At 34.0% G+C, this 12,663-nt stretch overlaps 2 protein-coding genes across 2 annotated transcripts in view; both read right to left on the reverse strand.

Moving 5' to 3' along the window:
• The window catches only part of LOC130612360 (nucleolar and coiled-body phosphoprotein 1-like), a 114,573-nt gene that overhangs the window by 5,644 nt on the left and 96,266 nt on the right, over positions 1-12,663 (reverse strand). Inside the window, exons 3-11 of the mRNA XM_057433665.1 lie at positions 8,759-8,814; positions 5,794-6,495; positions 5,656-5,692; positions 5,367-5,517; positions 4,695-4,784; positions 4,552-4,620; positions 4,424-4,462; positions 4,255-4,295; positions 3,878-3,958 (exon numbers count right to left, since the gene is read on the reverse strand). Coding sequence (XP_057289648.1) covers positions 3,878-3,958; positions 4,255-4,295; positions 4,424-4,462; positions 4,552-4,620; positions 4,695-4,784; positions 5,367-5,517; positions 5,656-5,692; positions 5,794-6,495; positions 8,759-8,814 — 1,266 coding nt within the window. The remainder of the gene's footprint in view (positions 1-3,877; positions 3,959-4,254; positions 4,296-4,423; positions 4,463-4,551; positions 4,621-4,694; positions 4,785-5,366; positions 5,518-5,655; positions 5,693-5,793; positions 6,496-8,758; positions 8,815-12,663) is intronic.
• Positions 676-3,870, reverse strand: LOC130612361 (TWiK family of potassium channels protein 7-like). The gene is made up of 3 exons (XM_057433666.1): positions 2,326-3,870; positions 2,061-2,236; positions 676-1,334 (listed from the first exon to the last, which is right to left on the reverse strand). The coding sequence occupies exons 1-3, from the start codon at positions 3,071-3,073 to the stop codon at positions 855-857; spliced, it is 1,404 nt and encodes a 467-aa protein (XP_057289649.1). The 5' UTR covers positions 3,074-3,870; the 3' UTR covers positions 676-854.

A 12,663-nucleotide genomic window follows, 5' to 3' on the forward strand; every position in this document is an offset into this window, starting at 1 on the left:
AGATCAAGAAAAAGCGATCTTGAATAGACTATGATTTTAGAGTGTAACTTTTGCATGAGAACGAACAATTTTTGTAATATTTTTAGTTTTCTTTTTACTATTTTGCCCAGAAACTTTAAATTTGCAAATATATGAAACATACGATATATTTTATCCTGAAAAAAAGGAGAATATTGAAAAGAATTATCCTGAAAAAAAGGAGAATATTGAAAAGAAAGAGAGTTGTACGCTGAGGTTTAGGAACATATAAACGATATCAACCGTATGTTACATAACATGAAAAATTACATACACTGTCGAACTTCCACTGGTAACCGATTCTAATTTACAAACCGAATTTCTATTCTCGTGGTTTTACCAAAACTTTGTCATGGTGAAAATGTTAAAGATAAATATTTAATACACTTTCACTTTTGCATTCGCATTGACCAACATATGACAAATTTTTGGACCCTGCGTAGTAAGGCCAAAGTAAGCTAAGAATCTCACGGGAAAATCAGTATCGCAAACACTTTGCAATTACCGAGCTTAATTCGGCATTACTTTTGACTAATTCTAATTTTATTATCATTCTTTTCAGACCTCCATAAAAATACATCAAGCGTGAGTAAATATATTCAATTATATGGAAACAACACCAGTGTATCGAAGAGCAGAAAAATAAATCGCACGAAGTTTTCTTTAAAAAAAATATTTAAAAATAAAATATCAACACAACGTATTAAAAAAACATTAGCCAGTTCACATGTTTCATAGTTGAAAACTTGTCCCCATAACAAACTCAACTGCATGTTTAATCACCTTTTTGCGTAGCCCCCTATACAACCAAAATTGTACACTCAGTTCGAACTATTTCACAATTTATTCGAAGGTGATGTAACTTTGTTGCCATAGTTACGCATATGTACAGTGCTGCGATTAAAACCACTTATGGTTCGATACACTTTCCTTGACTTTGCCAACACATCTTGCTTTACAGAGTTCATTTTACCATTCAACAACGTCTGCAGTACTTTCCTTTCTCTTTGGACTCGATCATTCAACAAAATCGCATCCCTTCTAGCACGCATATAATCCAAAATAGAGTCAATAACACCAGCTAACAAAGCCAACCCAAACGTCCTGTACAACACTAAAGGGACAATGTAATTAACCTGGGTTTCCAGGGGCTGCACGATGTCACCCAAACCGACCGTGGTAAAGGTTACCACCCAAAAATAAACACTGTCTATCAGAGAGAGGCTGTCTTTCGCCGATGTAAACAGACAACCAATCGCAAGATAGATTATGAACATGCTAACAATAAAAATAGCAGATAATAATTCATCGCTCACCTAAAAAAAAGCGAGATGTGTTAAAAAAAGAGATTAAGTAGAAATGTAACCCTGTTTGGTATGGGCTTTTTGAAAGTATGAGGAGGGGGGGGGGGGGGGGAGTGCTCCCTAATAATAAACTCTCACAGAATTTTTCTTATGAAATATAACTTGGCACAGTTGTAGTAAAAGAGGAATGATATAAATTAGCATAATTATTTTTTTGCTGACAAAGCTTTTTTTGTGTGGCGTCATCAGAAATTTTAAAATCGGGGAAAATACTATTACCTATCAAAATCGCGTTTCAGAATGTTCTAAGCAATATTTTACCAAATAATTGTTTTGGTAATGTAAACAGTTTATAACATATCTTTCTGTTTTTACATAATTTGGGTATGTACTCGCAAAATCCCGAAAAACCGATATATTTTATATTTCAGATTAAAATCGTAAAAAACGTGGAAAGCGGATCCGAATAGGTTGAAATGTTTGAATTGAAAACATTGTGAAATTTTCATGTTTATACGATTATGAATAGACCAGATTTTTTAGCATTTTCCATTTGAAAGAATTCACTCTGGTTTTACGCAATGTTTAATAAGTCGTGACGTCATATTCTTGGAGAAGATGCTAGCTAGTAAAATAAGTTTCGAAAAAAAATTGAGCATTACCCTCTCTTCCACCAAATAAGAGATAAAACCCTGCTTACATTTACCAAACAAGTACTAAAGGCCTGTTTGCACGTACCGGTTTTTTATTTTTGCATAAATATTGGTTGATAATGTGAAAAAAGTTCTTATTGATCATCGTTAACATTTCACCTGTCGATTTCAACAACGTCATCATTAATGGGATCCCGATTACTGAAAACACCATGTAAAAGAACTTCCCGTTTCCCGTTTTCGGATACACATCACCGTAACCTAAAATAAAAAAAACAAATAAATAAATCGCTTCCATGTTGAGACAGCGAACTATACTAGATAAATAAATAAATACACAACACAATCACCTATCGTCGTGGTAGCAATAGTCATGAAGTAAAACCATTTCGTAAAAACAAACTGACGATCGCGTATTTTAATCTCCTCGACCAACATTTCTTCACGTTCCGCTACAGTGTCTAGAAAGTACGCAGTGGACTCTAAAAACACCAGTTTATCTTTTTCACTCAGAGAGATATTAAACTTGTTTTCAACGAACCACCAAAACACTGTCGCGTTGCCGTTACAGAAATTGTCACTTTTATACGAATAGTTTTTGGGTAGTTTTCCGTTCTCAAGTTCCACTTGCGCTCCGTTCTCCTGTTGCTTCGCATACGACGAGATGAGATGCCATGCGGTGTTGTCGTGATCGTATCCGATGCGATCTTCAATTCGCGCGAACACAACAGCACCAAGAAATAACACCAGCATCACAACAGCGAAGTGAATTACAAATTTAAACACTCTCACCAACGGATTCCAACATCGTTTTTTTCTCAACACCTTCAAACAAGATGTGCTCTCCTCCTCTTCACAATTCTCACCCTCCTCCTCCTCACTTGCCATATCTTCACCAACTTCATCGCCTGCTGCAATATTGGGCACAACAGTAGCTTTAAGTTTCGACGGTGTTGAGAGATTGTAAATATTGTTTATATCTTCAATTATACTCGAACAAGCACTCGCGCGACGAATTTCTTGTAAATTCAAAGGATCGTACAGTTTGTAAAACTCCAAAATATCATCCTTCATACTCTTCTCCCGCCAGAAGTTCATGTTTATTTATCGCGAACACGTTACAGCAAACATTACATCCTCTCTAATGTTGGTAAAACGTTTATTTCATCTACACTAACAAATCACATTATTTTTTAATTGCTGACTTAGTAACAACATGAATGATTTATGTTTGCAGGTGAATGAGCAAAATTGGGTGACGAAGTTTATATCACGTGGTCACGAAAGCTATTCATAACAGCAACTTGAATGAAATGAATAACAATACGACCAGTCCATGTGAATACAGCCAGCTCGACTTTTACTCGTAAATGTGTCATCATAAAAATACAATATTTATTAAATCTGTTCTTTTGGTTATTTTATCATTTTATGTAACCAACAAGGTTGAGAATATCGCATCCAATCATAACCCAAATGCATAGGTTCACACTACTTAAAAGTAAATTCCACGAGTTTTATCAGAAAATTTTTTTTAGCAATTAAATTTAGTGTTTAAATTTTTTAGAAAAAAATCAGAAGATTGTTTCATTCCGTCAAATCGTCTTTGTTTGATTGTGATTGTAAAAACATTCGAATCTCGGGATCCGAATTGAGAATAAAATTCCAACCTTGTAATATTCGAATTACACTAGTTCAACTGTAATTCGAATTTCGTTTTATGGCCCAGACCAGACCGGGGAACCGCCTTTAACGGGAAAAATATTCACTGCAACTTTTTGCAAACACCAAGTTACACAACAAAAAATTGAAGATAACACAGTAAAAACTTTCAGCACGCGACTTTAAAATACGTGCATACTCACTCCTCTCATAATAGCAGATGCAATTTCACAGACTTACTTTTGCTTCGTAGCTGTTATCTTGTAAGGCTTCAGGAACTACTACTTCTTCTTCCACCACCCTTCGAAATGGTGTTTTAACCTGTTGTAGATTAGAACAAAATACAGTGCACATCCGTTCCTTGATAAAAATATCAAAACTTCGATGTCACCATAATTTTCAGCCTGCTGTGTTTGTTTACTGTGCAAAATTTTCTCAAAAACAAGAATGTGGCCTAGTTAGTCCGAAAGACTCAGAAATCCCATTCAAGGCTTCCTACAAACAAGGCATATTTAAAAGTAGGGCTAAAAAAATATCGTCACAAAAGCCGTTTGCAGTAAATCACTCTCCTACAGGCATGATTTAATGTAATTTTACAACAGTAACTTGCAACATACTTTTTTGCTCTTCTTCGTAGACTGGGATACCACCATCTCTTCTACAGAAACAAAAAACAACAACTACATATAGCTGTAAACAGAAAAGCTAAAAAAGCTCTTCGAGGGAGATACATTTTACGACATTCTGCTTTTTTGTAGCAAGGTGAAAATAAGAGTTTTAATTTACCATCTTCTTTTGTTTTTGTAGGTGTACTGGTTTCTTCTGCTAGAAAGAAACAAACACAACACGTTAACACAAGAGAGATATAACACCTATTGCATCACTAATAATGATTCATTACAATCACCAAATACCTTCGTGTTGCTTCTTTTTCTTCTTCTTCTTCTTTTTCTTTTCGCTCGTCTCGTCTTCTTCAGTATCCTCTACAAAACACACACAGCAATATTATACTTTTATACAAATTCAAACTGTACGATCCAACATTATGTATTCTTACCAGAAGCTTCCTCTACATTTTTTTTCTTTTTCTTTTTCTTCTTTTTCTTTTTGTTTTCGTCCAATTCATCTTCTTCTGTTATTGTTGTCTCTACAAATGAACACACCTTATTTAATTCTATCTTTGTATGTATGACCAGGGTTGTCCACGGAACATAAAAACAAGTGTCCCTAACAGCGAATATTCAATGTGGGTAAGCATGGTTCTATGGATGCTGAAATATGCTGAGCCTTCTTGCAGGGCGTAATGGTGTCTAATGACAAACTTTAACGTTTCATTTTACGTTTTGTCACGTGACTAAAAAAGTTTTTACTACAGTAAAAAAATCTTTTGTTTTGAAATATATCATGATCAGGACCTTTTGGTAAAAATACTGATAGAATGTTAGCTCTAAGTTTTCTACTGTTTTCCTAATTGATACACAATTAAACAGACGTAATAATGGTGTTCACAAGTACATATAAGATTCTTTGTGCCACATAGCAAGATTTTTAGACACCATGCAGAACCTTTTATTGTGGATGAAACTATGCAATATACTACTATAGTCAATGTTTGGACAATGTGTGAAGACTTTCTTTAGTGAAAAAATGTGATTAGCAGATTTTTTTACAAAAATTTTATGTAGTAATCCTGTATATTAATTAAAGTGTAACACCATCATATTCTCACCTGAAGTTTCATTGCTAAGCTTTTTCTTTTTGGCATCATCAATCAGATCATCACTTTTCTTTTCATGTTTACGTTTCTTTGTTTCCGGTATTTCTACATCTTCTTCGTCAGTTTTCTTTTTCTTCTTTTTCTTCTTCTTAATTAATTCTTCCTTAAAATTAGGAGAAATAGGCATCACTATTTTTAGTAATACAGGTCCTTAACCCAATTTCCAATAAAACCTTTAATTTCAGTTTTTCTGGTGTTGGTAACAAAACAAGCAGCATTTTAAAGGTTTAGAAAATTCTACCTGATCCATGTCTTCATCTTCAGCTTCATATTTTTTTCTAGAATAAAACATTTGAAACATCGTTTTTAGAACTCCCCTAAATAAACATGTGGTTTGATAATAATGACCAAAATAAAAAAAACAATAGCTAAAGCCTACATTTTTTTCTTCGTTTCCATTTTTGCAGGTAATTGTGGTGGTACATATGGAGATTCTAACACAGTCCCATTTGCTAGTCTGACAAGTGTCTTTTTTGGTTTTGTAGTTTCGCTCTCACTCTCAGAAGATGTATCAGAATTTGTAACTGTTTTTTGTGGTGTCCTTGAAATAATCTTCTTTTTAGGAATCTCATTTTCATCTGAGCTTGTGGTATCTGTGTCAGAGTTGTGAATTTTTGATACATTCTTTTTCGGCACCTCCACACAAGAAGAATCGGAATCAAATGAAGGTATATGTTGCGACGATGTTTTATCATGACCTGCTTTGGCGTTTGCCTCATTTTTTGAATTCGTCTTTACACCATTGTCTTTTTCTACATTATTATTCTGTTGGTCAAGTTGAGAAGCAGTAATTATTCTATCGTAAACACCAGCTAGTTTCTCTTCCATTTCTGGACAAATCCATTCATGGGGTACAAATGGTTTAGGCTTTTCTTTCTTTTTCACTTTCTTTTCTGTAACCGTTACTTCTTCGCTGGATTGCAAATTTGTATCTCCTTTAGACTTTTTATCATTGGTCTTTTTTGATTTGTCAACTTCATCTGCCGATTTATCACCAGTTTTAGTAAATTTTTTAGCCTTAGAGGGCTTTTTTACTTTCTTTGTGCTCTTCGTATCAGGTTTTGAAAACAAAATTGCCATGCTAAAACAGGAATGATGCAACAAGATGCACTGCATGTCAACAAGGAAGTTCAAAGCACATCAGTATTTTATTGTTTGCTAAATTTTAAACTCCTCTTATAGTAATGCGACCAGGTTTGCAAGGTATTTTGCGGGATTGTTTTTCCAAAAACAAAAGGCTGCATAAATAGTAGTGCCTAATTTTTAGGATTAACTGTGGTTGGAAATAATTTTATGTAATAAGAAAACAATATTAAAATTATAAAATCTATTTGAGCCCTTGACCTTTCCCTAACTGAAATGTTAGTTCAACTAGCTTGTATATGTGCTTACAACAAAAAAACACAAAAAATGACTCAAGGCAATGTTTGATCCAACAAATTCCCCTGATTTTCTGACTCTCCCTTTTAATTAGTGCTTGGAAGAATGTAAAGTGTTTATATAGATGATACACAAAATATTGATATTTTGTAGAAAACAGATTCTAATAGCTGGGTTCGTTTAAAAAATTATTTTGACAAAGATTAAGTTGTTGCTACTGTGTCATCAACATCTTTACCTAATACATCATTCATTTTTCCAAACTAAATTTTTTATTCGAGTTCTTCTTTAAAACGCAAATGTGTCCTACAAGAATGGAAATTTTTGCCTCTCTGAGCACCCAAACGGGAGTAGACGTGTGTTCGGATCTCATCATGGTAAAATTTTTAACTTTTTCTTTTGCTGTTATAAATTTTATTTTTTAAAAGATAAGTGTTTAAAAGCATTTTTAACTAAATGGTAAAGTTAAACTGTCTCTACCAAGTTTACAAAAGTGAATGTACCTTATTCATCATCATCATCATCATTCTCGGCTTAACGTCCGTTTTCCATGCTAGCATGGGTTGGACGGGGTATATTAATGACCCTCTTCCAATCTGATCTAGACTGTGTTAGATCTAAACTCAACTTCCTCTCTATCAAGTCTGTCCTTATAACCTCCTGCCAAGTCTTTCTCGGTCTGCCTCTGGGCTTTGCCCCAGGAACTATCAAGTCTCCACACTTTCTTACCCAATTATCCTCCTCCATTCTTTCCAAGTGCCCCAGCCAATTCAATCTTCTTATCTGGATAACATCTTTAATTCTACAGAGACTTAGCCTGCTTCTTAGCTCATATGAACTCTTTCTGTCTCTCAGACTGGCATTACACATCCACCTAACCATTCTCATATCATTCCTTTCTAAACGGTCAAGATCTTCCTGCTTCACTGCCCATGTCTCACTACCGTACAACATAACACTTCTTACACAGGCCAACCTACCTTTTACCTCAATTGACAGGACTCTGCTAGTCAATAAAGGAAGTAACTCTCTAAACTTTTTCCAAGCAGAACCTATCCTGCAAGTAACACTTCTTCCAACACCCCCTTCACTGCCCAACATATCACCTAAGTAACAGAAGTTCTTAACTATCTCTAAAGAGCCACTGTTGATATATAAAATTTGGCGCGTATAAATTTTAGCGCTTTTTTGCGCAAAATTCCAAAATTAGTACGTGTGAAGTCACGTTTTTTTCTAATTCTTATTTAGTAAAAATTGTTCATATTTGTTGAATTTGTTAATATCAAGAATTGGATAGTGCTAACAAAAATTCTAACTTTCTTGCCATGCGCCAAAACTTATACCATTATTACACGCAAATGGTTTGTGCGCCAAAATTAGTACTCTCGAAATCACGATGAAAGTAGAGTGCACCAAAATTAGTATGCGCCAAATTTTATACCAATAAGGTAGGCAGAATTAAGGTCTCCCCAAATGCCTGGAAAGTAGTCTGCGAAAATTTCCACAACATTACGTAAGACAGAAAGACTTTTATTGACCATCAACTTTCTGCATTCCTCTTCTGGGCTTCATTTTCAAGGAATTTTCCGTTCAAGAAGATCTCACAAAACAATTTTGAAAAACTATTGCCTATTTGAATAGCAAAATATTTCGTGTCTAACTTTGTAACAGAAATCACAATTTGATAGTAGCTTTTTGCACAATTTTTTCGCGCGCTTGTTCACGTATATTATACATCTTGTTACTTTTAGCATAGAATAGTTTTTAAATTTAATTTCGCTCCCCAGATTATTCCCTCCTGTAATAAGCATCTGGTCATTACTAGAAATAAATATAAGCAAAAACGAGCATCCCAAGCGTCATTTTGATAACAATTAAAATGCTTCTAAAAAACAAAACATTCCATCCCTAACCAGGCTTGCTATCTGTGTGTCTATGATATCTTTGTACATAAGTATACTTACGCTCCATAACATGCAACAATCTGTGTTAAGGTCACATCATCATTTGTCTTAATATCCTAAAAAAATGCATGATAATAAAATGGTAAAATGAATTAACTGAGTAAGGTTTGATCCAATATTGATTTAAAACTTAGTTTTTAATAATATATTTTAAAAAATCTGTATACAGTTAAAAATAAGTCATTGCCTTAATCTTGAAAATAATTGGACAAGGAGAGTTGCTTGTACCCAATTAGTTGCATTTGAAGACTAATTTTTTTAAAATAACTGACTTTTTTATTTATACCTATATCTCTGAATTTAAAACCTTGAACCTAAAAACGCTGTTAAATATTAAGTTTCATTAAACCTTAAAATGTAAAAGCTATCTAACATTCTGCAATTTGTGAAAGTATTTTAGTTATACAAATTTCTGAAAAAGTTGCTCAAAAGATGATGATGGGCAAGGCCTTAAAATCCAATATAACAGATATATAAACATAAAGTGTTATAGTCTCATTGTTGTTTTCTGTAACGTTTTTTTTTCTTTTATAAAACAAACATACAGTGCCGCTATCAGGAAGCCTAACATCGTGTATCGTGTATCATGCGTGTCACCCACGATCCACGATCTTTGTCCTCAAAGGTGAAATAATGCCATCGTGGGAGACGCGATCTATCGTGTCACGATGCATCATGAGTTTAACGATCATATAAAAAATAAAATCTTGTTCGTCACGATGCAATTGTTTTACTGAAATGCTATATAATTTTTATTGCTTTAATAACAATTTAAACAAAAGCAATTAAAAAAAGATCACCGTATTTACATTTGCTGAAGTTTAACGACCTCTTCACATCTTAAAAATCTCAATCAAAATATACGTCCGCGATAGGTTTTATTCTTGACTAGTTTTTTCTATGTGTGATTTTCAACCAACTGTGATTTCTTCTTAGGCTGGACTTAAAAATATGTTTGCCGTCACCGAGGTGAGGGTTTCAGCACTGACCCGGTCGGTCTTGATGTTATTTTATCTACGATATATTATTCTTATATTTTAAGTGAATGTACTAAATAGGAGGCACCAAAAACACAAAGCTTATGAAGCCTGCGACCAAAAAGCGGTCGGTGTTATTAGGAAGAATGTGAGGTATAGAGAACATTAAAGTCGGCCCCTTTCCTTCATGCTGACGCTCTTATGCTCGGCTGGTGCATTACACTGAGACTCGAACGAAAGACTGAGACCATTTGGAACCATGCCACAAGTCAGTCCAACCTTCAAGAGTGCGCACCCATGCAAGTTAAATATAACCAGAACATGGGAGAGGTTAGGTGTCCTGTACCTTAATACAGCTTTCGGACGAATGTTTTCGTGATGTAATACCAAAGAAAAATCATGTTGAATAAGGTTTAAAACATCTTTTTAAAAGGGGAAAGAGAAATAAAAAATATCTAGAATTAATGCAAAAAGCATATAGCAAATCTGCCAACACATCATCGCGTTCAACGTTGTTTCAACTTCGCACTCATCCTTAATACGTTTCACAAAATTTATTTTTTACTGGGTTTCGTTTTAAGACTGGCTTTCCTGCATTTACAGAAAGAATTTATTTTATTTATTTTAGCACATTTATTCTTAGTCATGCCTCAAGATGGTTTTATAAAGATCAAATTAATTTGAAAACTCTCTTTGGAAAAAAGTTGGTTTGTGTCAAGAAAAGAAAAGTTGTAAATGTTATGTTAAAGTAGCTAACTATTTTTATGATAAAAATTTACAAACACTTTACAAAGTGTAGAAAAGAAAAAACTATCTTGATCGTCTTGTTCTTCTTCCGAGTTCGTTTATTGCCTCTTCGCATTTTCTCCATGTTTCTTCTTCCTCCCTAGAACTCATAGTGTTAATTTGAAACACGTACTCTCTTATTTTTTCCAACTTGACTGGGTTGAGTGGTTTTTTTCCTTTTGCGCCACTGCAGTTGCTGTCTATTCTCTCCTCTTCCGAGAACATAGCAACAGCCAGGTTCTTCGCAAAATTCTTTATAGATTGTGAACTATACGAAATTTTTTGTATTTCGGGAAAGGACAGATCCGTTTCTTCCTTCGTTTGGTGTGACTTCCTCCCTTCCTCCCATCTGCATAGCGGAAACGGGCAAATTATTTTCGATGTTAAAAAAATCTTCCGTTGCGCTAGTCGGTTCTACAGACGTCGACAATGGCTCGAATGGTGCTGACGTGCTAAAAATATTTTTTGGAGTCAGCTTCGTAGTAAATTTTTTTGGTGGAGAAGCGTAGACAACCTTATTAGGATCAAGAATTGCCAATTTCCCAATGATTCGTTCTTGATTAGCAACGACTTGGTGAAGGATACCCTGCAAGTAAACATTGTTTGCTTTTATTTCAGCAATCTGTTGAGCAAGCGGAGTGTTTTGTTGCAGGAGTCTTGAAAAGCAGGCACTGTGGTATTGCTGGGTTGCCGCTGTATCGACCTGTGTTGCAAATTGAACACCGCTCTCTTTGACCTATAATATGAATATAGTATATTTACACACATGACCAATTTGTAGAACAAGTTAAATATAGAGAAAAAAAATTTTTAATTTACCCCAAAATCGATGGATTCGTTATCAAAATCTGGTATTTCGAAAATTTCAGTTGTTTTACCACTACTTTAATCACCGGTACGTTGTAAAGGTTGTAAACAATCCATTAATTCTGTTTCATTCTCCCTGTTCTTTTTAGTTCTTACAACATCATTACATTATTTTCATTCCAGTCCTTTTTATTAGCGCCTGCTCCAGTATCTCCAAATGTTATCATGGCAGGCTAAAAAATTATTATTATTACTAGCTGTGCTAAATTTCTAGGTCAGAAATTTTCTGATAACTTCTTAAAAAATTTAACATTTCTCTTTTATATCAGATTTAAAGAGCCCTAAAGACAAGGTTTATTATACTAACCAGTTCTTTTTTTACGAAGGTTTTCTTTTGGGTTGGCGTTTCTTTTTCTTTCTTTTCTTTTTCTTTCTTTTCTTTTTCTTTTTCTTTCTTTTCTTTTCTTGTTCTTTCTTTTCTTTCCTCTTCTTTTCTTTTTAAACGCTACTTTTTACATTTTTGTTCTTTCTCTTACTTCCACACTTTAAAACCATCACCAATGCCGTTTCTGCCTCGTCATCTCTTTCACCCTCCTCTTCACTGCTTTCAAATTTGTGTCTATTCTCAGGGTCATTATAATATTCCAAAAGCTTTATTTCTAAATTAGTCTTGTCATCTACGTAAAAATATATAATATAAATATAAAAATAACTTTAGTCTATGTGCTTTACACAATTATAGTATAAAATTTGGAGTCATAAATTACCACTTAAATCAATGATTTCTGCTTGCTCTATTTGTCTTGGCAGCTGAATATCCACCGTAATGCCAACTTGGTAGTTCTCATTTTTTATGTATTTTGTTGGTAAGACCATTAATGTTTTATCCGAATTAAAATAAAATAAGCCATTTTTGTAAACTTTCAACAATTTTCGTGCAGACATCTTTTACTCTTTCGATGAAAGTCGAGATTGAATCTTAACTTTAAACAACTGCGAATTATAACTGATGCGTTCTGTATTTTAGCTATTATTTGTCACATGACGAAGTCAAACATGAGAGCTTTGTTACGGGTGCAAAAAGTATTTTATTCAAATTGCCACCAAAAGTAGTTATTCATTTCGCTACGAAAAAACCTCCTTCACAGAGTTTTTTCTCTTGAGCAGCTTTGACAGTGGTTCTATAATTGAGAACGGGTACGGGTTAAACCATCTATTTTTTTCTCCCTTTTGTTAAATTTAATAGCCGCAGGAAACACTATGAAACCTCAAGAGTTAACAGCTTTTGTTTTAGTAAATTGTTTGAGGAGCAGGTGTTATTTTTTATGCTATTGT

The sequence above is a fragment of the Hydractinia symbiolongicarpus genome, chromosome 10, assembly GCF_029227915.1.
Source record: "Hydractinia symbiolongicarpus strain clone_291-10 chromosome 10, HSymV2.1, whole genome shotgun sequence".
NCBI classification, from domain to species: Eukaryota; Metazoa; Cnidaria; class Hydrozoa; order Anthoathecata; family Hydractiniidae; genus Hydractinia; species Hydractinia symbiolongicarpus.

What these genes read in the sequence shown, in the direction of transcription:
- LOC130612361 (XM_057433666.1), bottom strand. Translation starts at nt 3,073, where the DNA reads ATGAACTTCTGGCGGGAGAAGAGTATGAAGGATGATATTTTGGAGTTT. An exon ending in TATTGCTACCACGACGATAG is followed by an intron (nt 2,237 to 2,325) that starts GTGATTGTGTTG and finishes TTTTTATTTTAG; the next exon opens with GTTACGGTGATGTGTATCCG. An exon ending in TATGCAAAAATAAAAAACCG is followed by an intron (nt 1,335 to 2,060) that starts GTACGTGCAAAC and finishes GCTTTTTTTTAG; the next exon opens with GTGAGCGATGAATTATTATC.